General features: G+C 45.2%; 1 protein-coding gene across 2 annotated transcripts in view; it reads left to right on the top strand.

Annotated features, from left to right (window-relative positions):
* The window catches only part of SCHIP1 (schwannomin interacting protein 1), a 125,651-nt gene that overhangs the window by 81,995 nt on the left and 18,223 nt on the right, over nucleotides 1–25,433 (top strand). The window contains exons 1-2 of one of the 2 annotated variants that reach the window (XM_080915875.1): nucleotides 2,200–2,667; nucleotides 14,082–14,200. In XM_080915875.1, the coding sequence (XP_080772001.1) occupies nucleotides 2,587–2,667; nucleotides 14,082–14,200 (200 nt within the window). In that variant the 5' untranslated portion in view covers nucleotides 2,200–2,586. Of the gene's footprint in view, nucleotides 1–2,199; nucleotides 2,668–14,081; nucleotides 14,201–25,433 lie in introns of those variants that run through there. The other variant, XM_080915874.1, reaches the window with a different exon arrangement.

The raw sequence follows: 25,433 nt of genomic DNA on the forward strand, positions 1-25,433 counted from the left end.
CACATCGAAAGCTGTGTATAGTTCTTCTGAAGAAGCTATCTTAACAGCATGGAGGAACTGTCCTACAGGCAGGTGGCCTTCCTCCCGAGGCCAGCCAGCCTCCTGGGAGTCCCACAAACAGTGTGGATTGAAAAACACCCATGTTAGCTCTTTCTGCTTCTCACTGTGGACAGAGCGTTTGGAGGAAGCTTTCAGACACAGGTCTAGTCCTCACTGTTCAAATATACAGCAGCCCCTCAGTGGAGACTTGCTATAAGCAAAGCAACTTTGCAGACGCTGTGGCCTGAATAAAGTAACTAAATACAAATCCCTATTCCCCTAGGGGGAAAAAAGGCCTAAAACAGTAATTGCTGTCAGAAAAATGCTGCTGTGGCTCATGAGAGTCCCATGGTGAAGCAGAGAAGATTCGCCAGCCCTTGCTAGGTCAGGAGGGCCGCAGCTCTCCTCCCATTTGCTAAGGGGCAGCAGCAGGAGGGCTGGGACAGTACATACGGGTGCTTCAGGTACGTGATTTAGAAAAAAAGCCAGCACATGACTGGGATGCTGCTGGCTTTCTCTTGAACACGTTCTAATTTAGAAAACAAAAAATTGAAAACCTGAAAGTAAAAAAACAAACAAACAAAAAACTCCACCTTTATCGTGGCTGTTTATTGCTTTTGGGGGTCAGCCAGTAGGGAGCTTGTACACCTGTTCCGTATGGGCCACCAAGGCAGAGGACCTACGTTCAAATCCCTGCCTGACTCTGGCAATTTAGGTGGCTAGGCACTTACTCAGCATCCCGGGTGCGCAGCCGGCAATAAAACATTGTCCACAGGGTTACTGAAAGAATGAAGGACGGGGAAACACAGGTGAGGTCCTAGCCCCAGCAAAGCACGCCTATTGTTACATAGTTTCAGGTTCCTTCTTCTCCACCATTGCCTCTGTTTGCTTGGGATACTGAGGACAATTCAAGGTAGGAGCGTTGTTCTAACCCCACAGCTTGACCTCTGTGATTGCTCTGCGCTGTGGTCACAGCCCTAGCCAGCACTTGGTGACCACCCTTGCCAGACAGTCAGACAAGCACTCCAGGACATTGCCGTCTGGAACGAGAGTCCAGGGGTCTGCACCAGAACAAGACAGGGCCTTGCAAATGTATCCCACAAGATGAAACTTGTCAGTGTGATATCTTACAAAAGGGCTATTCATCCCCTCTGGAGCAGAGAGGACTGGCTGGGGGGAGGCTGAGGGGCTGGGGGGGTGGAAGAAAAGGATTTAGATTTGGATCTGGGCTGAAAATATTTGCCTGAGAGAAACAGGGCTACCATAAAGGCCACTGAGCCCTGTTTATATCACAAGCACAAATTGAATTTAAAAAATATTTATAGTGGTCACCAGCTAAAGGTGAGCCTGTAAGCAGAGGTTGAGATGCCAAACAAGGTTCTACTGAATGGCATTTTCCTTCAGAACTGTTCTTAACAATGTCGAGGTTGCTCAGGAATGTGTACCGGAGAATTGATTGACTAGTACATTTGCAGTTTTCCATGTGAGCATTTCAGAAAGGAAGGCCTGTTGCTAAGTGGAAGCTTGGCCTTTGCTTTCTTCTGTGGCTGGTTTTCCCTGCAAACTACTGTTTTGAAGTAATAGCTTTTTTTTTTTAAGTTTATGGGAGTATTAATTTGACGTGTATGAGAAAGCTTGAGTGTGTGCCTGTGAACTTCTGTTTGTCTGCTTCTTTGATCCAAACATCTTCCAGCTGTGGACCTTTCCCTGGCTGCATGTAAAATCCATAAACAAACCCAGAAGCCATGGGAAAAAAGTAGAGAGAGCAATAGAAAAGAAAGCCCGTCGCTGGCTGTATCTTAAAGAAAAGTTGATGGATTTCTTTCTTTTTGCCTATATTAATAGGACAAAGCCTGCTCCTGGGGCAGAGAAGGGTTTCTCTGGGTTGGAACCAGCTGCCGTCTTGGGTTTAGCCCTCATTCCAGATGCTGAAACTTTTAAATCTCATAAGGGATTTGGGAAAAAGAAATGAAGTGGTTCCCATTGGTCGTGGAAAAAAATGGCAAACATCTGTCTTACCTTAAATGATAGTTTTTGTTCTGTGTGCGGCACCCAACTCAGCTCACAGTGAGATCTCTCGGGCTGCAAATTTGTTGTGTCTATTTTTATCCCGCAGTCCACTGGCTTCAGAGTGTCTCACCAAGCCCCAGTTCACACAGGGCCCTGAACTGGGGTCGGGTCAGCTGGCTGAAGCTTACCGTCCCTCCTTTCCCTTTTTGGGAGCAGGAAAGGTGCTGGGGAGAAGAATTTGGGCCAGATCACTCAGGGAAGGTGACAGCCGATGGTAGGCAGGCTGGACTCTCTCAACAAGCCGATTGTCGGGAACAGAGAGCCTTACAGCAGGCAGCTGCCCAGTGCCCGGGAGAAAGAAGCCAGGCGGGCCGGGCGGGGCAGTGTCTGAGGCAGAAGGGGGCAAGGACACCCCAGCCAGGCCTAAGGCGCTTCACGCCAGCATGAGTGGTCACCAAGGTACTAGGCAGTTGGTACTTCAGCCTGTCAGGATTCATGGGAGATTATTTCTTAAGTGAAATTCTAAGGAGTTAAAGGATGAATTTGGACCGTGATGAAATGGATGATGACATCATCAGTCGAGAATCCCCATTGGATTTGGAGGGGAATTATAAAAAGGTAAGGGGGGGGGTGCTTTTGTTTATAAACAATTGGACCATTTTTCTAAGAGGGAGGAAGGTTGCCAAATTCCACACATGGTGGTCACTGCCCTTACTCACTGAAGAACATCTAAATGCACAGAATTAACCACAGTAGGCTTGGAGACCCCAGTTCAGGTCCCTGGTTCTTCTCAGTTTATTCATATAACAGCTAAGCCTTACATGTTAGCGCTCTAAAGTTGAGAGAGTTTCTGTTATGTGCTTCATTGCAAAGCAGCATCTTATGCAAGGCTTTTTTTTTTTTAAAATAATTGACACATTTTAGCCCTTCGGTAGAAACAATTACTGAACAGGGTTAATGAATATAAGTTTGTTTTTAACAGTGAAAAAAATAAGAAAGTTTTATAGAGAGCTTTGGGATCTTAAAAAAAAACGATACACAGTATCTGTTAATTTTGTTTGCCTTTCCTTTTGAAAGTCAGTAAATATATTTCGGGAATGTTTTATGTGGTAATTGTCTGGTAATGACAGGCCCAAGTAAAAAATAGCTTTAGTTATATGGGTGAGGTCATGAAATCCAGCTACAAGTATATGCTTGTCAGCCCACAGAAGCCCGGACGCACACCGCACTCCATCCTGTGTTATTTGACAACAGTCAAGTGTAGTTTTTAGTGGGACGACATGAGGAAGAGGGTCCTCCGTTCCCTCAAAGAGGCCATTAGTGGTTTTACCCAGAGTGAGAGACAGGAAGAAGTTTCTAGCATGTTTATTGCTCACATCTGTGGCATCTGTGCCTTAAACTATGCGTGTGAATGTGGAGGATTTACCGGATCCCTTACCATTTCATGATCACTTGTATTCTTGATCTGGAGATAGAACTTAAGTGTGCGGAGATGTCAGTGTTTTCCCATTCCTTGTGTTCTCCAGCCAGGGACTGAGAGCAAAGTGTGGTGACTTTTGCGTCCTGAAACCCCAGCTGTCCGCCCTTCCCCCACTGGGCGGAAGCTGGTACACAAAAGACACTTGGGACATTCTGCCATCGGTCAGATCACTTATCCAACCCTGCCGAGGTCGGGTGTCGTTCTCCTCTGCCCTGTTTTCAGTGCCAGACAGAGAACTGGTCACAATTTTCTTTGTCAACTCTTTTTTTTTTTTTTTTTTTTCAGAATTAAAAAAAAAAAAAAGAGTGCAGATCAGTTTACAGTAAGGAAAAATGAAAGGCATAATGTTACTAATCCTCTAACAATAAAACCATGACTGCTGTGCTTGGATCCTGCCTAGAAACAGGGAGGGAATCAGAGGTCCGCAGTAAGTGAGTGACCTGTACTACATGGGCCACCTGAGACCAAACTACAGATAATCAGGAGTCCAGGAGCTGGGTGTCACCACCTTCTAGGCCACCACCAAGCACAGGCAATGGAAGGCCATGTTCCATTCAGGAGAACTGGTGCGGACAGGTTAGTACCAAACAAACAAATGACCGATGAGGTGAAGCTTCCAGACATGTGGGGTGCTGCAGGTATACAGTGTTGGGGACCCGAAACCTAAGGGTTGGCTCCTTATCACACAGCTTCCTAGTTTCCTTCTCTAGGCAAGTGTCCCAATGTCTGTGCAGTGTTGCTCACACCTGTGGTCACTGTGAAAGCTTCACAATGCTTAGAGGGGGACAAAAGTCGTAATTTTATTATGAGCTTCTAGTGAAATTGATCAACATAGGCTTTTTTTCAGAGTGCAAAGATGAGAAGAACAATTCCCAGTGTAAAAAAATCACTTTACCTAATCCAAATCTTTCTTTTCAAACTCCCCCCCCCCCCCAATGGCTTGGGTTGACTAAGGAAAAAAAGTAATGAGATGCCATAAAAAGTACTCTATAGGCGTTCTGATCTCGCACCCATCAGTTAAATGTAATGGGACCTGTGCCTCAAGAATACATTTATTTTATTCCAAAATTACATTGATTCACCATTATAAGTATAAATGCCTAGAGCATATGCACAAATAGCTAATTGAGAGGATAAAACGCTTATAAATAAAAATAAAACTCCAAATAAAACCTTTCCTTCTCCGTGAACTCTCCTCTCATTAAGTTCCAGCATCAAAACCAGTGGAAAAATCAGTGCTTGCTGCCCAGGTGCCCCACAAGTCCCTGAATGGGTCACATTAATAAATACCACATGCGTACAGGGATTGTTTTACAGGGCTGCTTTAAAGTCAGACAAACAGCCTTCAGGGGAAAAGGTCACTTTTCGATGACTAAAATTAGATTCAGGGAGGCAGAGGAAGGAAGAGCTTTATACAGCTGTCCCTTTTCCTTGGGGAAGGCCTGCCTGTAGGAAAGATGTTTCATTAAGAACCCGGCTTATTCAATAACAACAGTAAAACCAAGCTGAATAGAGAACAGATCACAGTACTTAGGAGGGAAAGTGGGGGTCTTGTCCAAGAGTGAGGGATATGTGCGTAGCCCACGCGTCCCCCTGCTCCACGGTGGCCACTGCTGAGTCTCTGCTGAGGAACCAGAGAGGCCTGAGAGACCACACGCTGCTCTCGCTCACGACCCAGGTTTGGCTCCAGGCACCCACTTGGTAGCTTCCCCACTTTCCCTGTAAATCCCATTCGAGGGGATCTGACAGTCTCTCTGGCCTTCTCAGACCCCAGGCCCAGCTGTGGCACACATACACATGTGTAGGTGAACACTCAAACTCACACAATGTAAATCTTTAGAAGAAGGAGGAGGAGGGGAAGGAGGGGGAGAGGAGGTGGGAAGGGGGGAGAAGAGAGGGAGGGGAGGGGGAAGGAGGGGGAGGAGGAGGAGAGGAGGTGGGAAGAGGTGGGGGAGAAGAGAGGGAGGGGAGGGGGAGGAGGGAGAGAGGAGGTGGGAAGGGGGAGAAGAGAGGGAGGGGAGGGGGAAGGAGGGGGAGGAGGAGGAGAGGAGGTGGGAAGAGGTGGGGGAGAAGAGAGGGAGGAGAGGGGGAGGAGGGGGAGAAGAGGAGAGGAGGTGGGAAGAGGGGGGGAGAAGAGAGGGAGGGGAGGGGGGAGGAGGGGGAGAGGAGGTGTGAAGAAGGGGGGAGAAGAGAGGGAGGGGAGGGGGAGGAGGAGGAGAGGAGGTGTGAAGAAGGGGGGAGAAGAGAGGGAGGGGAGGGGGAAGGAGGGGGAGGAGGAGAACCATCACCACCACCACAGAGCATGTGTCAGGACAAGGAGGCCTCCAGCAGGTGCCCACCGTCCTCATGCATTCATTCCCCTCCAGCCCTCCACCACCCACCTCCTCCATCATTCCTTAGCAGCCTTGTTGATCATTTACACACTGCATCAAGGTCGTGGAAGGGAGGCTGAGGAGTCTTCCCTCTAGGAGCTTAGAAACAGAAAAACACACTACATACATAAGTGCTGCCGTGGAAGAATGCCCACACACAGTGTGGCCCTCCAAAGTCTTTACCCAGAGCTGTGCCCGGGTAGGGGATATGCAAACGAACGTTAGCAGACGGGAGAAAGGGAGTCAGGAGCATTCGGTTTTGCACCGCAGCCTAAGACTGTTCCCAGGCGCTGTGCACAGAAAAGGGAAGCAGTACAGTCTCAGAGCCTGGCATTGTCCCACAGAGGTGTTGTCCCAAGTGTCTTCCATCTAATTACAGTGAAAGATTAGGGAGGACCCCGTGGAGGGGGAAAAAAAACCATAAAAGGCTGGAAGGAAAAATATTTAAAGTGAAGCCACAGCTGTGCCTCATGTTTTTTTAAAAGGTGAGTGGAAATGACTATCTGAGATAAACTGCAATAAACAGGAGCCGGAACGCCAGCTGCCATTCCTGACAGGCTCTGCCCTCCCCACACAATTACTGAGGCAAAGCATGCGAGACCTCCATTAACCCTCACGATCCCTGTCTCTGAGGCATGAATATACTTGAAGAACCAAGTTAGTCACCCAAGCCTGGGCCCTGTGGCCCATGTTTTCCCCCTACCTCTGCCACCTCCGGGAAATCCTTTCCAGTTTTGGCATCGGGTTTGATTCTTTCATGCAATGGCCAGACCTCAGTCAGCCATGATGATCAGGGTGTTTCTAGAGTGTTCTGTGAAACACAGCACACAAGGTTTCTTCTTGCTCAGCAAACCATATGCGTTTCTTTCTCATCCGGACCTCCTCCTTCCTCCCCTTAAGAATTACTTTAGGGCTCTAGCTCTTTCTTTTGGGGGATCGGCATGGTATTTTTATGAAACTGAAACATAATTCTCATACATCAGATTCCTTCAGGACCAGGAGTGATGGTCCATGCCCTTCATACCAGCTCCTGGGAGACAGAAGCAGGTGGAGCTCTGTGAGTTCCGGTTCAAATCCAGCCTGGACAATATAGCAAGTTTCAGGCCAGCCAAGGCTACATAGTGAGACGTTGTCAAAACAGCAACAAACCACTTTTTAAAATGTTTTGTACTATACTAAAATGCTTGTGCAAACTACTGTCTAGTTTGAGAAGACTTTATTCCCTCCCCCACCCCCAAAACGAACCTGGGACCGTTAGCAATCCTTCTGTGTCTCCTGTCCCGTTACCTTTTGACAGCCATTTTTGTTGGATTTACCTGTTCCACATAGTTTCTAGCATTTTTTCCCTTTTTTGTAATCTTCATCTTGCCCCCTCTTCCTTTTAATATCAACACCAGCCACCATTAATAAACTACCAGCTGTGGTGTTCTCTGTGTCAGAGAGCACTCTCTACATCCTCTTGTTTAAACAAGAAAATAGATACTATCTCTTCTTAAAGGGCAAAACAACCTGAGGCTCAAAGAGTTTCTGTAAGCTGAAGTTGTACCATCTCTACCTGTATCCTCAGGCCTAGCTTCTGTCCTACCTTCTTGTCAGATTGGGTCTGTCTCCAACTCTCCTGGATCCTAATCTATCCAGCTAGTGGGCTGAAGACACCATTTTCCTGGCGGTTGACCAGGGCCATTTCATACCTAGGCAGTGTTTTGGAGTGTTCTGTTCCTGACTGATACCAGATGACCATGATGGGTTTACAGGCATCTAAACCTGCACCCGTTAAAAATAGAGTTGTCAGATAACACCATCCAGTGTACAGAAGGCTTTTGTGCGCCCAATCGTTTGGGAACTAGAAGTGAGCACAGGCTGCCCCCAACAGCTTCTCTTTTGGGACATGCTGATCAGAGGGTAGAAAGCCAACTGCATCCTGTTAGGGTTTCACTTACATGCTTCTAGAGTCAGGATTGATAGTTGAGCTTTTCCACCCATCACCAAATTTCCCGTGATGTTTGAGCTAATGCGAGGTGTTTGTTAAGCACCTTTGTTCTTTCTAGTCCTTAGCCATCAGAATGCTCTGGTATCAGGGCCCTTTAGACTGTCTTGTGCCTGCCTCCGAGCACAAGGAGGCAGCCAGTCAACAACCCTGCGCAAGGCCACCTTCCTGACTACACTAACAAATATTTCCTCCTATAAACTAGAACCCCAGTGCTTTTGACGTCAGCTATTCTCAGGTAAAACAGAGGAAACTTTCCCCATGATGGCCCCTCCTGGATAATAGGTATCCAAGGCCAGCTTTCCCAAGTAGTGGTCCTGAAATTTCAAAGGCAGTTCTGGAAACCTGTCTGATATCTCATTGTAAACTTTTTTGTAGAATGGTTAGTGTAAGCGTCCAAGATGGAAAATGTCAGAAATACTAACTGAAAAATAAAGTGTCCAGGGTTAGTGTCCATTCAGCCGTACAGTGGAAAGACCCAATGCCGTCTAATACTATATCCACCCCTCCCATACTTTACAAGCACTTCCCAGGGTATATAATAAGTGTAAGAATTTGAAATAACCTTCAGTATACAAGTATTTATGCACGTGACATCCAGAAGCATCCTATTTCTCCTCTCATAAGATACTGTTTTCTATTCTGACCTTGTTATAAATCCGTGGTTTATCTCAGCAAGGATATAATTAAGGAGTATCATCAATATACCTGAGTTCTCTTTTTACCATTTAACTTAAAAGAAAGTCAATGAAATTTGCCACTGAACAAACGCACTTCCTGATGTTTGAAAGCCTCAGCCTCGCCCACACCGGAGAGTTGCCTACAGCTATTAGTCCAGCTGTCTTCCAAGCAGAAGAGAGAAACAAGTGACCACCATTTCCTAAAGGAAGAGCACTTTTTTTTTTTCAGGGAGCTTCAGAATCCCAGTTGGGCTCCCTAGTGGATGCTAATGGTGATGAGCCAGGTATTGATAGGTGAAAGATTGCACTGGCTCAGGAAAATCATCAATGGCTGCCAAGCAGGCATCCTCCCAGGGCCAGTCACATGCCCTGGCTGCAGAGGCTGGACAGGCTGCATGGAACAGATGTGGGCATGGGGGAGGGGAATTAACTCTGCTTAGAGCAGCAGCATCTGGAAGCTGGTTAGGCCTGCACACTCAGCCCCCGCCCAGACCTCAAGCACAGAAACGTGGCCTGCGCTTTCACAAGCCCTCTAGGTGATGGCCATGCACTCAAGTAGGGGAACTATTGGCTCAAAGAAATGTGTCACCCATAGAGAGCATTTTGTGCCTGTGCACATGCACAGTCTCTCCTTGACAAACTGATGTCTCAGCAGCTACTGGAACCCTGACTCCCACTAATTGAGGGAAACCAATGACTCCAGAGACAGTGCAGCCGGAAGTACTCAGCAAGTTCTTCCTCTGCAAATGCCATTTTCCTTCTTAGCCTTTTAGAAAGTATAATCGTCTCTTAGTATCTATGGGACATTGCTTCCAAGACACACACACACACACACACAGAGAGAGAGAGAGAGAGAGAGAGAGAGAGAGAGAGAGAGAGACAGAGACAGAGACAGAGATACAGAGAGTCAGATAGAGCAAAATCTATAAATGTTCAAGCCTCAACATAAATTAGTGCAGTTTGTATAGACTCTCATATACTTTATTTGCCATCTTTGGTACAGTATAGATACCTTGTCATTGTGTTCTTTAGGAAATGACAAGAAAGAGGTGTGTGCACATGCTTAGTCCAGACAGATACCCTCCAAGCACTTCCTGTTGAGTCTCTGATCTGAAACCTCTGGCTGGGGAAACCACTGCATTTACTTATTTGCTTTTGCAAGCAGTTCCTTCCGTTTGTAGGAAGACAGAGAGTGGGCAGTCAAGGCTCGTGAGCAGTGAGTACTCTTGACCACGGAGCCATTTCTCTGGCATCAGCAACTTCCTTCCACAGCATCTCTGGGCAGTTCTCATCAGTTAAATCCTGGGAGGGTTTTAGGCAGTGATTCTTTAAATATGTGCAATCATGGGGAGATTAAGTTCTTCTTGGTCTGACAAGCCTTTCTGGCTGGCTTTGGTTATGTCCTGTGCATGACTTAGGAGGAGGACGTTCCTGGTATTGTCCGGAACACCAGCGACTTTATAATTAGGGCTAGGATATTGTTCCCCAGAGACTGTTCCTTATGCCTTAACAGATGTGCCAGTTAATTATGCTTTAGAAATGTAAGAACTACTCAGTCCTTCCTTGATAAATTTCTGGGCAAATTATTATATTCAATGGCAAGTAGCCCTGCTTCGGAGACTTCATGATGCCGCAAACAAAGGAACATGGCCCAGACGTGAGCAGGAGGAACCTAGCAGAGGATACAGGAATGATATCATTGTATTGATATAGGGGGCGGGTTTGTCCTGTATCCTGGAAAGAGCATAGAGACAAGTGGACTTCAAATAGACAGCGTCTACCCAAGCAGAACATCCTGCTTTTCCATTGACGAAGTGCTGTTCTTAGCCATGTTTGGGGGATTGCAGTGGAGCAGCCTCACCCCAGGAAAGGAGTGTTGTGTGCGTAGGCTAAGAGTCCTGTGAGATACCAGCACCCTTGATGACCATTATAAGTAATATCTGCCCAGACTCAGTGTGAGGCGGTAAGGGATGCCTAGGGCATAGCCTAGGACAAACTGCCCGAGGCTGATTAACCACCAAGATCTAAGCAATTTCTCTTCCACCTTGGCTTTGGACAGTTTTTCTATCTTGTGGTCATGAGCCACTATTCCTCAGTTGCTCTTTGGCTTTTACTAGCAATATCGATTTCAGACATTTAAATTTTGTTTTACGAGAGTGTTTCCCAAGCCTTTGGAGTAGGGGACATGGCTCTGCGGGCCATAGCACATCCTGATGGCGTCATCTTGTATTGGCCTCTCCCTCTCCCCAAAGGCTTAGTCTCCAGCTTTGGGAGTTGTGAGATCCAACTGGCCTATGGATAGAATTGCTCAGAACAAAAGACTCGCTCTGCTAGTAAGTGGAATTGTAGTACTTGGAGCACTTGGAGTCAGACGTTCCAAAAGGAGTGCTGAGCCGTGCTGACTAGGACAGGGGCTGTGAAGATGTTTGCACGTATCTCTGTTTGACATTGCTCTCCGGTCCTCTGCTCTGTGCTGCGGTAGTCGCAGATATCCGTTTGCAGTTGGTCTGTGGGAATATGTGATCAGAGAAGAAATTGACCCATAGTTCTAGTCTCACTGTGTGCCTTCACCATAGTGTGCACTCTTTCCCCTCAGTGATGCAGAGAAGAAAGATATGGGACCAGAAAGCATCTACCCAAACCCTAGTTCTTCTCCATAACCTGTTGTTACGCTCCATTTCTCATCTTCAAAACACAAGTTACTGGAGGATTAACCATGATGTTATCTTTATGATGGCTACATTACCATTGGCCAGCTGTTCCAAACCCTCTCAGTTTCCTCTTCAGCAAACAGATTGTTCTCCATTCTGAACTGAAAAGAGGCTTCCATGCACAAAAGCCACCAGCAGTGTGACAGAGAAGGCAAGCTGTTGACTTAAGCAACTACACACAGCTAAAAGTCAAAAGGGCAGATTCCCTTAATGTAGCCAAATGTAAACTGTCAGATCTCTGTAGAAAAATAAACAAACTTAGGAGCGTAATGGAGGGGAAAGAAAATACAGAAGCATAAATACATAAACATGTATTCTTACTGATAAATGAAAGCAACGGAACTAAGAGAATATGCCCGCCTATCAAACTAAAAGCAACAGCAAGTGCTCCAGGTTAGCTGGACCGCAGCAGAAGCCGCCGTTTCATCGTTGGTGGGCAAGTGAACAGAAGCAGCTTTTCTTTGGAGTACTCTGACAAGATGCGTCAAGAGCTCCAGCAAATGTTCACACACAGCGGATCTGGCAGCCCTGCTTCCAGGAACTCCTCCCTGGGAAATCATCAGACATGTGAGCAGGGATTTATGTAAAGATGTTATTTTCAATTCGACACTACCCCAAATGGCTAACTGTGGAGGGAAACTTCATAGGATGGGACGAGAAGCAGTCATGGAAAGTGTGTTTGGAGTGCTTATAGGGGAAGTCTTCAGTAAATGCACAATTAAAAGAAAAACTAGGAGGAAATACACCAACTGTTAGCAATGATCTAAGTAACAGATTCTCGTTAACATTTATATTCTCTTTATTTTTTTTATTCTGTTCAGTAAGATCTGGAAAGGAAAACAGGAGGAAAATGGCTTCTCAGTGCTCTCCTAATACCAATATTCGTAGCACTCTGTATCCCAGAAAGATCTGACAAGGAACCAAGAGGGTGCCCACACAGCCCGGTGGGGATGGCTGTGGCCTTCATTAAAGCTTCTTCCAGACCTGGACCCAATGCTGGACCAGCAAACTGTTGACCGTTAATCATGAGCACTCACACCATCTCCTGGTTTTTATTTAAATACTCAGTTCTACTTAGCAGTTTTTAGACTGTTGAGGACTTGTGGTTGAGACATAACTTAAACTAAATTGGTGCAAAATACGGATGTATAGGGGGTGTGTTTCACGAGGTAAGCTTATGTGTGACAGGTGATAGACCTTGCTGAAGGTGCCAGCACTACACTTGTGGGTAGTTAGCCAAATGAAAGGCACTCTTTCTGTCTTGACAATCTCATACTGACTTTCTTAGTGTCCTGTTCTTAGCAGGACAACACACAGAATCCTGTAAAAATGTTTCCTGTAAAAAAACAGTCAAACAGTCTTTCCCTTTGTGGCCGTGTTGTATGCATGTGCACACACACATTATCACCTTGGAGTGTGACAAAATGGGATGGGGTGGGGGTGGGGTAATGGCACGCTGTATAGATAGATATTGCTAAGTGTAGATTAGAATGCTTATGGTATTCAAGAATTTAAAACTGTTAAAGAAGAGAGGAGAGGTGAACTGTCTTTGAAGAATATGTTTTCAAACCTTTTGAAATTAAGTGTCTGAATCTAGCACCTCAAGATGTGTGCTTTAAAAATTCTAGTTCATTCTAACATAGCTCATTGAAACACTGCAAATACTATGCCGCCATATTTTATTGTGCTGTTGAAAGTGATACCCACACTCATCCCCAAAGGCTTTGGAGCTCCTGAAATGAGGCCAGGTTGACTGAGGAACTGAATTTAAATTTTAATTAACCAATTGTTAGATTGAAATGCAGACAGCCACACATGACCCCAGTGTGCTGGGAGACAGCTGTCCTTACCCTGTCTTTCATGTGGGAATGAAGTAAGTCCTTTGACAGCCCATTCTTCCAACTCGATGTACTAGATATTTCTGACTCAGGAGAGCACAGGTGTGACTCTAGAACCTTCTGTGGGGAGAACTGAAGCATCACCAAGTCCTGTGAGCAGACAGAGGTAGCAGTAGTCCTTAAGAACCCGCTCAGCACACAAAATTTATAATCTTTTTACCCCACAAAAAAAGAAGCTCCCCCCCCCTCACCCACCAATCTTCTCAGCCTTGGCTTTCTAGTTGGTTTTGTAGTGGTTTTATTTTTAACTAAGGAAACCATTTCTAATCTTCTACCCCCGTCGTTAAAAGTTTGGCCTGGTGAGTTTTTATGGGGCTTTTAACAGGAAGCTGAGTATTGGTCAACATACCCAAATGACCAGAGTAGCATAGCTCAAGTCTTTCCACTGTGCATGCTTTGAATCAAAATGTGAGGCCGGGGCAGCCAACTACACCTCTCCAATCAGCACAGGCATTCCGCTCATGCTCATACATACTCTGGGAACAGGAGGCACAGAAGCAGTCCTAGCCAGCAAGACGTACGCCCAATGCAGGCAGACCCGGACCAGTCTTGTTAGCCCTGTGCCACACCAAGCTATGGCATCAGCCAGCTCCCAAAAGCCAGTGTGCACAGCTGAATGGGTTATTGCTCTTGCTGCCGAGGGTATGGGCTGAAGATTTGGGGAAAAAGCAATGATTAAATTTAGGAGAAATCGTTGGCCAGCAGGTGAGAGGGACGATTGTTACAAACCAGCTCCACCTATAGCCCCATGAAGATGGACTGGCAACATAGTGGATGCTTAAACTGGAGAACAAAAAAAAAAAAAAAACATCAAAGAACTGGAATTAGAGCCATAAGAGACTGCCTGTGTTTGTGTTCTGTCTGCCCGCTGATCGGCCCCTTGTTTTTCCCCTTGACATGTTAGGCACAGAAGAATGAGAGAGAGTCTATCAGACAGAAGTTGGCGCTCGGAAGCTTCTTTGACGATGGCCCAGGAATCTACACCAGCTGCAGCAAGAGCGGGAAGCCAAGCCTTTCCTCCAGGTGAGCTTGCTTTTCCGGTGTGTGCCATGTGGTGCCTGTATGTCTAATGACAGACAGCCGTATGTCCTCATGTGCTGGGTTTCAGTCAGACCCTTCCCCACTTGTGTGTTGGGTTGTTTTCACTGCTGATTGTTGTTATGGCTCCATGCCCAGCTACGTGAGGTCACATTTATATTTCATTTTTCTTTGGACAGAACACTGATTACATGGACAGACCAGGCCTAAGCAACCGATGCCTTGTCCATGTGGCAGACCACCGGATTTCCCACTAAGCAGCCCCAAGGCATCAAAAATAGCCCTTAATATGTTTAATTGCTATGAATAGTGGTACCTGAGAACTGTAATTCTCACTTTGATCATCCTGTGTTTATTACTGCTTTTAGATTGTCTGCCAGGTAGTTTCTCTTGGTCTTTATTTTAGGATAGTGGTTCTCAACCTGTGGGTCGAGAGCCCTTTAGTGGTCAAATGATCCACCCATAGCCCACGTTACATTGTATGAAGCAGCAACAAGAATAAATTCATGGTTGGGGGTTGTCACCACATCACGAGGCACTGTATGAGAGGGCCGTAGCATTAGGAAGGTTGAGAACCACTGTCTTAGGATATCGTCACCCCCTTATCATTGTTTATTTCGAGATATGATTGGTGCTTTGCATAGCTTTTTATCCCAAATAAGATATGCGACGTCCGATTTTTCCAGGAAAACAAAAACAGGTTTCTCAACCTTTAGCATGTTTCTGTATTGCCTGGGGACTGTGGTTTGGGTTGAAGGTGTCTCAGCTGAGCTCAAAATCTCACATTTCTAGGCCACTGCTAGCTAACGGGCATACCACCATTCTGTGGCCTACTCTGCTTAATGGAAGGATGGATAATTTTCAGAACTATCCCATTCCTAGAGACTAATGGAAGCACGTAAAACGTTGTTTTTATGAAGAAGTAACCGCATACCTGTCAGCACTCCTTGAAGTTCTCTGCCCCATCCCCCGCTGTGCCTGTTTCTTTGTCTTTTGAGCCTAAAGCAGACATACCCTCTGTAAACAGTGCATATACTGACAGCACCAAGTGACAATGTCCGTGCATTCATGTCTTCATCAGATTCCTACTGTACCGCTGCTGTGTGTGAGGTTCAGAATGAGCAACCTGATACCCGCTACCCGCCTAATCCTGCCCTGTGTGGTTCTAATAAGCCTGGTCTGGTCCTTAGAGATCGGAGGGCAGACACACGCTCACACAGTGCATAGTTTCAGAGAGGCCAGGTAATGGGTGTGCCGGGAGCAAGCGCTGGTTTGCCCGTGGAACGTTATAGCTGGGTACCAGCCTCGTCCCACAGGATCCCCTTGTGGCTATGGTAGAGGTCTTCTGACCTAGACACAGACCTGCAGCTTTGTCTGAATCTACTTTGCATTAGGAGAATGACTGCTTTTTACTCGTCCTCATCTTTCTGAATGGGAAATGAGGAGATGGGACCACAGATTTGGCTACTGCTCTCTGCTACACCCCTAAGAGGCCAGAATGTCTTATCTGGGAGTCCCACGTGTCCATTCAGCTGTGCCATTTCCATGTGGTACAAAGGGGTAGGCCTTTTATAAACTCATATGTCTGTGTCCTTATCAGATGTATTCAATGTCCGTGTTATATGTCATATATTTGATGTGATGTATTTACATATTAATCAAATGGGTGTTTGCATATATCCATGACAGTGGCAGAAACCCCCATACCCTTGAGCCCCATACCCTGCTCTCTTATAGTGTACAAAACTGTGTGTGTGTGTGTGTGTGTGTGTGTGGAGTGTGTGAGGTGTGTGTTTGTGTGTGTGGTGTATGTGTAGTGTGTGTGTGTGTGTGTGTGTGTGTGTGTGTGTGGAGTGTGTGAGGTGTGTGTGTGTGGTGTATGTGTAGTGTGGGGGTGTGTGTGGGGTGTGTGTGTGTGTGTGTGTGTGTGTGGTGTATGTGTAGTGGGGGGGGTGTGTGGGGTGTGTGTGTGTGTGTGTGTGTGAGGTGTGTGTTTGTGTGTGTGGTGTATGTGGAGTGTGGGTGTGTGGGTGTGTGTGTGTGTGTGTGTGGAGTGTGTGAGGTGTGTGTTTGTGTGTGTGGTGTATGTGGAGTGTGTGTGTGTGTGTGTGTGTGTGTGTGAGGTGTGTGTTTGTGTGTGTGGTGTATGTGTAGTGGGGGGGGTGGGTGTGTGTGTGTGTGTGTGTGTGTGTGTGTGTGTGTCTGTGTGAGGGGGTACACAGGCAAGCTCCTACATGACTACTCTGCTTTCTAGAAGCAAGGACAGTTTAGCTCCTCAGCTGCTGCCTTAGGTATTTGCCTACATATCTCTAAATAAAATGCTTACGTTCTCAAATTTTATTTTAAATAACCATCTATTGTTCCAACTCTTTAAAACTGGGGTTTATTTTTATCATATTCTGCCCACAAACCTGCCTACCTACCCTTCCTTTCATTCTCCCTTTTTAGTTACAGCAGAGTTTAGGATCAGTTAATGATCTAACGTGTGTGCTCTGATCAAACTCTATTCCACCTGACCTGCTGTCTTAGTCAGGGTTTCTATTCCTGCACAAACACCATGACCAAGAGGCAAGTTGGGAGGAAAGGGTTTATTCAGCTCACACTTCCCACATCGCTGTTCATCACCAGAGGAAGTCAGGACTGGAACTCAAGCAGGTCAGGAAGCAGGAGCTGATGCAGAGGCCATGGAGGGATGTTACTTACTGGCTTGCTTCCCCTGGCTTGCTCAGCCTGCTTTCTTAGAGAACCCAAGTCTACCAGCCCAGGGATGGCTCCACCCACAATGGGCTGGGTCAGGGATGGCTCCACCCACAATGGGCTGGGCCAGGGATGGCACCACCCACAATGGGCGGGGCCCTCCCCCCTTGATCACTAGTTGAGAAAATGCCTTACAGCTGGATCTCATGGAGGCATTTCCTCAGCTGAGGCTCCTTTCTCTCTGGTGACTGTAGCTTGTGTCGAGTTGACATTGAATCAGCCAGTACACCCATGTAGCATGCTTCCATTACCTGAGACATGTTACTGTTTAACAGAAATAGAAACTGCCTCTGTGCCCTCTGCACATGTGAATGGCTTCCACTTTATTCTCTACTAAGTGACTACAGAAGCTCCTATAGCCCGTTTTATAGTGATGGGCGTGCGGATGTTTTGGAATACTAGCTGGTGTCACCTTGCTGCTCGTGACCCTCCTGCCCACGTCTTCTGCATAGGTCAGATTTCTCTTTGGTGTGTGCATGAAGGTGGACTTAGGATAAAAATACATAAATGTTCGCACTGACGCTACAGTGCCATTTGTGGCCAGTATGGTTGCCACGGGATACTGTCCTTCCAGCTCTGTCCCAGACAGAGATCCTGCGGCTCTGAGCCCTTTCAGCACTCAGTGCAGCCTTTAAAAAACTATTCCTTATCCGAATAGGAACATGACAGCATACTGTTGTGTTTATTAGCTAGTTGCGTCTCTTCTGTGAAGTGTCTGTTTGTGTCTTATTCCCAATTTCTGGTTTCCCTCCTGCTCCTCCTCCTCTTTTTCATGTGTGTGCTTTTCCACCTCGAGGTTAGCTAATCATAACGTTAGTTCAGAGTAGGATCCCAAATCCACACTGCAAATATCTTCACCCAGCTGTCAACTTGTTCCTCGATTTCTTATGTGTTCTGTCATAAGTCTTGATTCTTAATACAGGTGATTCAATTTTTTTTTTTCCTGGTCAGTGTTGCATTTAATTTTGTGTACGAAATTACTTGCCTGTAATCCCAGCCCACAGGAGGCGTAGACGGAAGGATCCAGAGCTTAGGACCCACCCTTTTCTACATCAAATCCTGTCTCAGAAAGCAAACAAAAACTTTATCGCATGGTCCAATAGATATTTGCTATGCTCTTACCAAGGGTCTAAAGTGTTGGATTTTCAGAAGTCTAATCAGTCCGCTGATTGCTATATAAGGTCCAGAGAGAAGACTTTCTTCACCATATAGCAACCGCTTTGTTATGCATGATGAATAACCCGCCCTTACTGGGATCCCAGGGACCATGCTGTCCCCTGCTCCTCTCCTCCATCATGGGGATTTGTCATTCAGTTGTTTATGTCATTGTTTCTACTCTGGCTCCAAAACTATAGTTTTTATTATTATCGATTCAAAATACATCGCAATATTTGGGTCGTCAGCTCTCTTTAATCTTTATCAGACAAAAAGAGAAAAAAGAAAATCAACACTTTTAGACAATGAGAGAATACTTCTTGGTTTTTTTATTCCTCCGTATAATCATCTAATTAAGTTTGGCAAAATATTTTCATAGATTTTTTTTAAAGATTCTCATTGAATCTATGCAAAGACCAATTCAGGAAGAATACATTTTTATAGTATGAAATCTTCTCATCCATGAACATGGTCTGTCTTTTCATTTATGAAGTCTTTCTGAAGCTAAGGATTTGTGTTTTCCCATTTAGAGCTGCTGCACGTGGTTTGATGTATTCATTCATCGATAGACAAGGCTCTGCCGCCACAATTAATAGACAGACAAGGCTCTGCCGCCACAATTAATAGACAGACAAGGCTCTGCCACCGCACTACATAACCAGCCCTTCTTACACCCACTGTCGCACTGCTGTGTGTAACTGCTCATACTTACCGGATATTCTCGAGGGACTTTTCTGAGGAAGTTTCTCTGTGTAGCCCTGGCGGTCAAACTCAGGTTCCCCTTGCCCCGGTCTCCCGGGTGCTAGGATTACACAGGCCCCAGCACATCTGGCTCCTGGAGGCTTTTATACAATAATATCTTCTGCAGACTGCAGGGACTTCATTTATTTCTGTCCAATCCCAAGCTTCTGGTTTCTGTCTCTGTTTCCTTTGTACCTGATCAGTATTTGAGTACAGCAAGGAGAAGAAAGCACAGTGGTTAGAACCTTCAGCTCTTCTCAGCTCGTTTCTCAGACTGAATAGAGTATTTCTACAATTTCCCTGTTTGGAGTACTGTTAATTATCTTATCTAGCTATTTATAGAATTAGTAGTGTTCCCTTCTATTAATAATTTACAAAGAACTTCCATTATAAGTGGACCTTTCATTTCACCACATGATTTTTTTTCATTGATGAAATACCGTTGTTTTCTTATCTTGCTCTGTTAGTGAATCAATTAGGACATTAGAGATTTTCAAACTGTTGAATTATCCTGGCATATCCTACAAACCTAAGCAGGTTGCTGTAAATTATCCTTTTCCATGTTCTTTATTTTTAACATCTTGCTTAAGATTGTTACATGTATATACATAGTTGACATGGGTCTTCCACAGTTTTAGACTGTTTTTTTTTTTTTTTTTTTTTCTGTTTTTGGAATATTGCTGGCTTAAAAATGGCAGGGACTTACATTTTATATTATCCTCCCAAATGTCTACATAGCATTGTGATCCCCTCTGTGAAGTCACCGGCACTGGTCAGGTGTTTCTTCTTGAGGAGCAATCTGACATACCTAGTTTTTGCATCTTTCTTGATTAATCCTAATGTGATGCATTTTCCAGGTATTTCTCCATTTTCTTTGTTGTTATTTTTTTCCCTGTAGCTGAGAACTGAACCCAGACCCCTGAGCTAGGCAAGCTCTCTACCACTGAGCTTAATCCCCAACCCTATTTCTTCTCCATTTTTTTTTTTACACTTTCAGGATTGTTAGTATATTTAACGTCATTGAAATCTTCCAGTTTAAGTTTCTTTCAGATACTTTTTTACTGAGCTTCATGTTTCCCATGTTTTTTTTTTTTTTTCTTTTGCTTCCCATCTGATAATGCTTATATAGAGACCAATAAAGGCTGTTTTTGCTGTCTTACTTTGCGGGCTAGGTTGTTTTGACATATATCATCCCCTCAGAGAGGCCTTTCCAAGCTGCCTTATTACAAATAAATGCCCACGCTTCTATCACTTTCTCTTTTATCCTGTTCACCCACTTACCTTGACATCGTGTTCTCTTTAGACCTGTTACCCTTATTAAGACATTTATAGAACATCTTTAAATCTGCTCTTTGTCTTTCGCCAGCACCCAAATATAAGTTATTGGGAAGCAAGTCTTTGTTGTATTCGTTACCAAGGCAACCACAGGAAGTGAGGTCAAGTCTCTGGGCACTGTTGAACAAATGAATCAGGATGGAATGAACCAGACTCAGGCAGTCCTTCACCGGGGTGCAGTCAACTGAAATCATCTAGTATTGTCCCATGGTCTGTGACTTACGGTAGAAAAGAACCATCGAACCTCACTGTGAGGGGCTGTAAGCCTGTTTGGTAGTGTCTGGTGACCCTAGGAAGAGAAGGCTTAGAAGTCTAGTGTGTGTTTAGGTACTTCAGTCTAGAGCACTTCTGATTTGAAAATACGATTCCTGATTCTTCCAGGCCAGAGATTAGCCAGGCAAAGAGCTGGTTTAGATGGCTCTTCCAAGAACTGAGACTATGCATTTCTCTTCTCTGCTCCCCTGAGTACGCCCAGGATTCTGCAGCATCGATCCTTGCTCTTCCTCTACCAGCCACTCTTGCCCAGCTGAAGAACTGAAACCCTTAAAATATCTCTGTTCATTTCCTAACTTTTTGATACTCTCGTGTGGTTGTTTCTCTTTCCCATGGCTGCCTTCCTGTCACAGATGTTAGTGGGATTTCATCAGAGCAGGCAGATAGCCGGGTCCACTGTGTTATGCTTAAGTCTCGTGGAGGTTTTCAATATTTGTCTTGTTTTGGTTTGCTTTTTTTGTTTTGGCTTTTGAGACAAGGCTTCTCTATGTAGCTCTGGCTGGCCTGGAACAAAGTATGTAGACCAGGTGGCCCCAGTCTCACAAAGGCCAGCCTGCCTCTGCCTCCTAAGTGCTGGGATTAAAGCAGTACACCACCACACCCAACCTCAGCAGAAATACCTTCTCAAGTAAAAGTCTACAAAGAAACCTTATATATAAAACCAAATGGTCCTGCCAATTGAGGAGAACAGAGGGTCCCAAAAATGCTTCCCACATCCCTTTTCCCTCCTACACTTGGTTCCTCTCTCCATTTCCCAGAGCCACTTGAGACTTAGAGCAGAGCCAAATTGGAAAAACACCGAGTCCTCCTCCCCTGGAGACAGCCATGCAAACAGGAATGTGCTCCGCAGTAGCATATAACGAGCCACACTTGTTGGCTTGCCTTAGAGAGATTATTTATAGCCTGTTCTTTCAGATGGGCTCATCATCTCTGTTCTGGGATGAGCTCATCATCTGTGAGAACGCCATGACTTTTCTAATTTCACTCAATATGCTATTTAATAAGGATCCTAAATGTTTCTAAGAAACATCACTTTATCTTGTAAATAGAAGGTCTTTTATGAGTGACCATCATCATCCTCATTAGCCATAGGTAGTGTCATTAGCCATAGGTAGAGGGACCTCCAGGAAAGTTGTTAGTCACATATCCCTATTATATGACCTGTGGTCACTAAGGATGTACATTTTCTTTGTGTTTTTGTTGATTCGTTTTGTTCTTTGTTAATTTCAAACATGTTTAGAAGGCATGCTGGTTACTCTCTCCTGTCACCTTCTGTGTCTCCCTCCTACCCCTATCAAACCCACCTTGACCATTACCAGTCACTCCAAAAGTGTTTCACGGGGCAGGATGTCAGCTCAGCAGTACAGTACCAAAATGTGCAAGAGCAGGCGCGATGGGTTAGCCAAACATCCACAACCAGGTAGACCTGTGGTGAATCCACTGCCCTGAAGAGTACAGTCTTCACCGAGATGGAGTACAGCATTTAAGACTGTTGGCAGAGCCGGGCACAGAAACACAGGCCCAGCACAGAGAAGACTAACTAGAAGGAAGAGTAAATCTGAGGCCACTATACGAAGCACCAGGCAAGCTAGGGTGACCGAGCAAGACTATCCAAAACCACCCAGCCAAAAATTTGGATTCTGAGATTGTAAGCTTCCTTTTTTAAGGCAGGGCCTACTGAAGTAAATGGGCTCTTTGGAATCCGAATCTGCCTCCTGTTCATGCTCTTTAAAGGATGTGAATTTATCTGCAAAAAAAAAAAAAAAAAAAAAAAAAAGTCATATTCAGTGTGTAAGAGACTTGAAGGTGTGAGAGTCTGAGTGTGGCAGGCGTGCCTTCAAGGTCAAGTGTCACGTGACCCACTGTGTTTCAGCCCTGCTGAGTTTTCTGGATGGTGTCATCTCTCTTAAAGCAGTTTTTTTTTTTTTTTTTTTAAGTGGTAAGCTGTTAAATCTAAGTTAGGCTTACAATAATCCCATAAAGACATTTTATGCTTAATACTATAGCCAAAGAACGTTGGATATTGCTGTATAACACAGCTCATTAGACCTGACGGGTGCTGGAGTGTGGCCTACATGGAGTGTCACATTTTCTTGCAAACTTTGTTAATCCAGACATAATCACCTTCTTAAACTGAGACTGTATGATCTTTGTCATTTATCGTTTTGGTAAAGGTCTTAACTGCTTAATAAGGAATAAGAAAAATGGATTACTTATATTTTCTTTTTGAAATGAGATTTCTAAGAAATATACTGGGTTTAGTGATATTCGGGGTATGGGGGAGACCTTGCTGTGCGTAGCGAAGGCTGGCCTTCCGCTTCCAGCCCTTCTTCCTGCTGCAGGCCACTGAGTGCCCAGAGCACAGACCTGTCACCAGTCCCGGCTTTTACTTGTGGTATAAATGTTCCCCACACATGTTCATTGGCTACAGTACTGAGCAGTTATTCTACCCCCACATTCTGAGCTCCCGTAGCTTGGTGTTAAGGAGATCGGAAGAGGCCTAGCCATTGTGGGGGACATATGAATAACCATTACCAACAGGCATCTAGGAAAGCTTTTATTTATGGACATTACAAGCCAACCCGACATTGAGAAGAAAACTTGCTTTCCTCTTCCTTCCTTCTCCACAGTAGCCCCAGATCCGTTTGACTTTTCACTCTCTTTTTACCTTAACCTGGATTGTCTTTAGCAGACATAGGTATAAAGCCATCCTAGATAACACACACAGGTATGAAGCCATCTAGATAACCGCTTTTTGATCTCGCCTGCCGAGGAGCGGAGTACCCAGAAAGAGCTATATCCTTCCCTCCGGGCTGTATGATAAGAACCAACTCCCCAGAGTGTTTTTGAGCAGCTGGTTTGAATAATGATTACTGTTTACTTATCTCAGCCATCCCCAAATCAAAATTCATTTCGTTCTTGGCCTTCCATGTTTATTGGTGAATGGCTGAAGCAGGGCCAATTACAAACACCTGCTGCCTCCTCTGTGTTTGGGTGGGAGGGAGGGAAACGGGGCCAGCTTAGGCCCATAACAGTGAACCTAGGAAGCTTTAAAGAAAGGGGACTCACAAGGCTTTGAGTATAGGAAGTGTGTGTGTGTGTGTGTGTGTGTCTGTGTGTGTCTGTGTGTGTCTGTGTGTGTGTGTCTGTGTGTGTGTCTGTCTGTGTGTGTGTCTGTGTGTCTGTGTGTGTGTGTGTCTGTGTGTCTGTGTGTCTCTGTGTGTGTGTGTGTGTGTGTCTGTGTGTGTGTCTGTCTGTGTGTGTGTCTGTGTGTCTGTGTCTGTGTGTGTGTGTGTCTGAGTGTGTGTCTGTCTGTGTGTGTGTCTGTGTCTGTGTGTCTGTGTGTGTGTGTGTGTGTGTGTGTAGTCAGCATCATTTGCCAGGATAATGAATCACGGTCTTGACTCTAACAGTAATAATTTTTGCATAATTTCCTGGAAGTAAGTGGTTATTTCAGCCTGGCAGGAGAGAAGAGGCTGACCTGCCTCAGTGCAGTGAGACTCACTCAACAAAGTGCTGTCTTTTTAGTGCATGGTGTATCTTTAACAGTTCACATTGGTCCCATACACATGCCATTGATTTGTCTGAGAAGCTCTTCACGTTGGTAGCGCCCGAATCACAGCAAACGGTGACTATGGGTCCATTCCTAATTCATCCCCAACACGCCTCAGACTCTACAGAAAGCCTCTCTGTTCTCAATGCCTTGTTTCAAGGAGACCATATTCTAAAATATTACACAATTTCCAAAGTGAGACAGGATTTAAAGTGGATCTTTTGAGAAGTAATAAGATTAAAATAGCAAAACAGATTTAATTAAGCAAGCAATTCTTCCCTTTCACAAATCCGAAAGAAAAGTAAATTGGTATTTGTGAAATTTTCTTTGTCTAATAAATAACCTTGCTTTACAATAATGCCGATGACCCCAGTTTAATTAGGAGCAATTAATTTTGTGCAGGCTGAATTTGACATCTTGCTAAAGGCATAACCAGCTGTGCCCTGTCTTATAAATTTTTTTCATCAACAATGAGAAATCAATTGCCTGAGCTACTGAAAAAGAAAAGGTGGGGTGGGCACAGGGTTGCGTGTTATATAAAAAAATAGCTTTGGTGAACAGCAGAATATTAATTAAGAAAGCTTCTAGGGTTTTTCTTTCATTCTGCACCATCTTTAACATGTTCTCGTGACACCATCAGTACAATTTACACCCCTTTACACAGTGGTCACGCACATGCGTTGGGCCTGGGCGTGCCAACGCCACTACTGGAAGCTACGCTCACTGACTGCATGCAGTGAGCTGTCCGGAGGCTCCCAGCATCCTTCTCCTTCACTGTGGTCACTGAACTCAGAATCTTTTGCTTCTTCTCGGCCAAGCAGCTCAACTGAGCCACATCCCCACCCAGCACCATCTTTAATTCCCTCTCTTAAGCATTTCTTGTGTCCTTCAGATTATCACATGCGTGAAACCCATGAAGATACTGTTACTGAGAACACAAACCCTTCCGAGTTGTTATTTAAACAGACTTGGGGGTGGCCGTAATTGGTTGTGTTTTTTCAGAAGTATAATACATTTGCAGTTAAATAGAAAGATTAAATAGTGTCGGTAAAAATGCCTTTAAAAGAAAAGAACAAAGAAATGGCCTCAGCACCATCAAAGGGTCCAGAGCACTGCCTGGATGTCACTAGGAAGGAAGGAGGGCGTGGCAAGTAGGACCTGACTTAGTGGCACTTGCTAATGACATCACTGTGCCTCAGCCTCCTGGTTTGTAAAATGGGGTGATAACAGTGCCTTCCTCATGAGGTCCCTGAGGACTCGGAAGTGTGCCCCGTCTGTACTGCCGCGGTGTTTGCTGTGGTTATTTCTGTCACATTCTTATCTGCCTCCATATAGTGCTGATGATAGCACGTGAAACATTTAAACTAAACAAAACGCCACTGATTAAATGCCCCCTGGGTACTT

This window comes from Micromys minutus (assembly GCF_963924665.1).
Source record: "Micromys minutus genome assembly, chromosome: 4".
Taxonomy (NCBI): domain Eukaryota; kingdom Metazoa; phylum Chordata; class Mammalia; order Rodentia; family Muridae; genus Micromys; species Micromys minutus.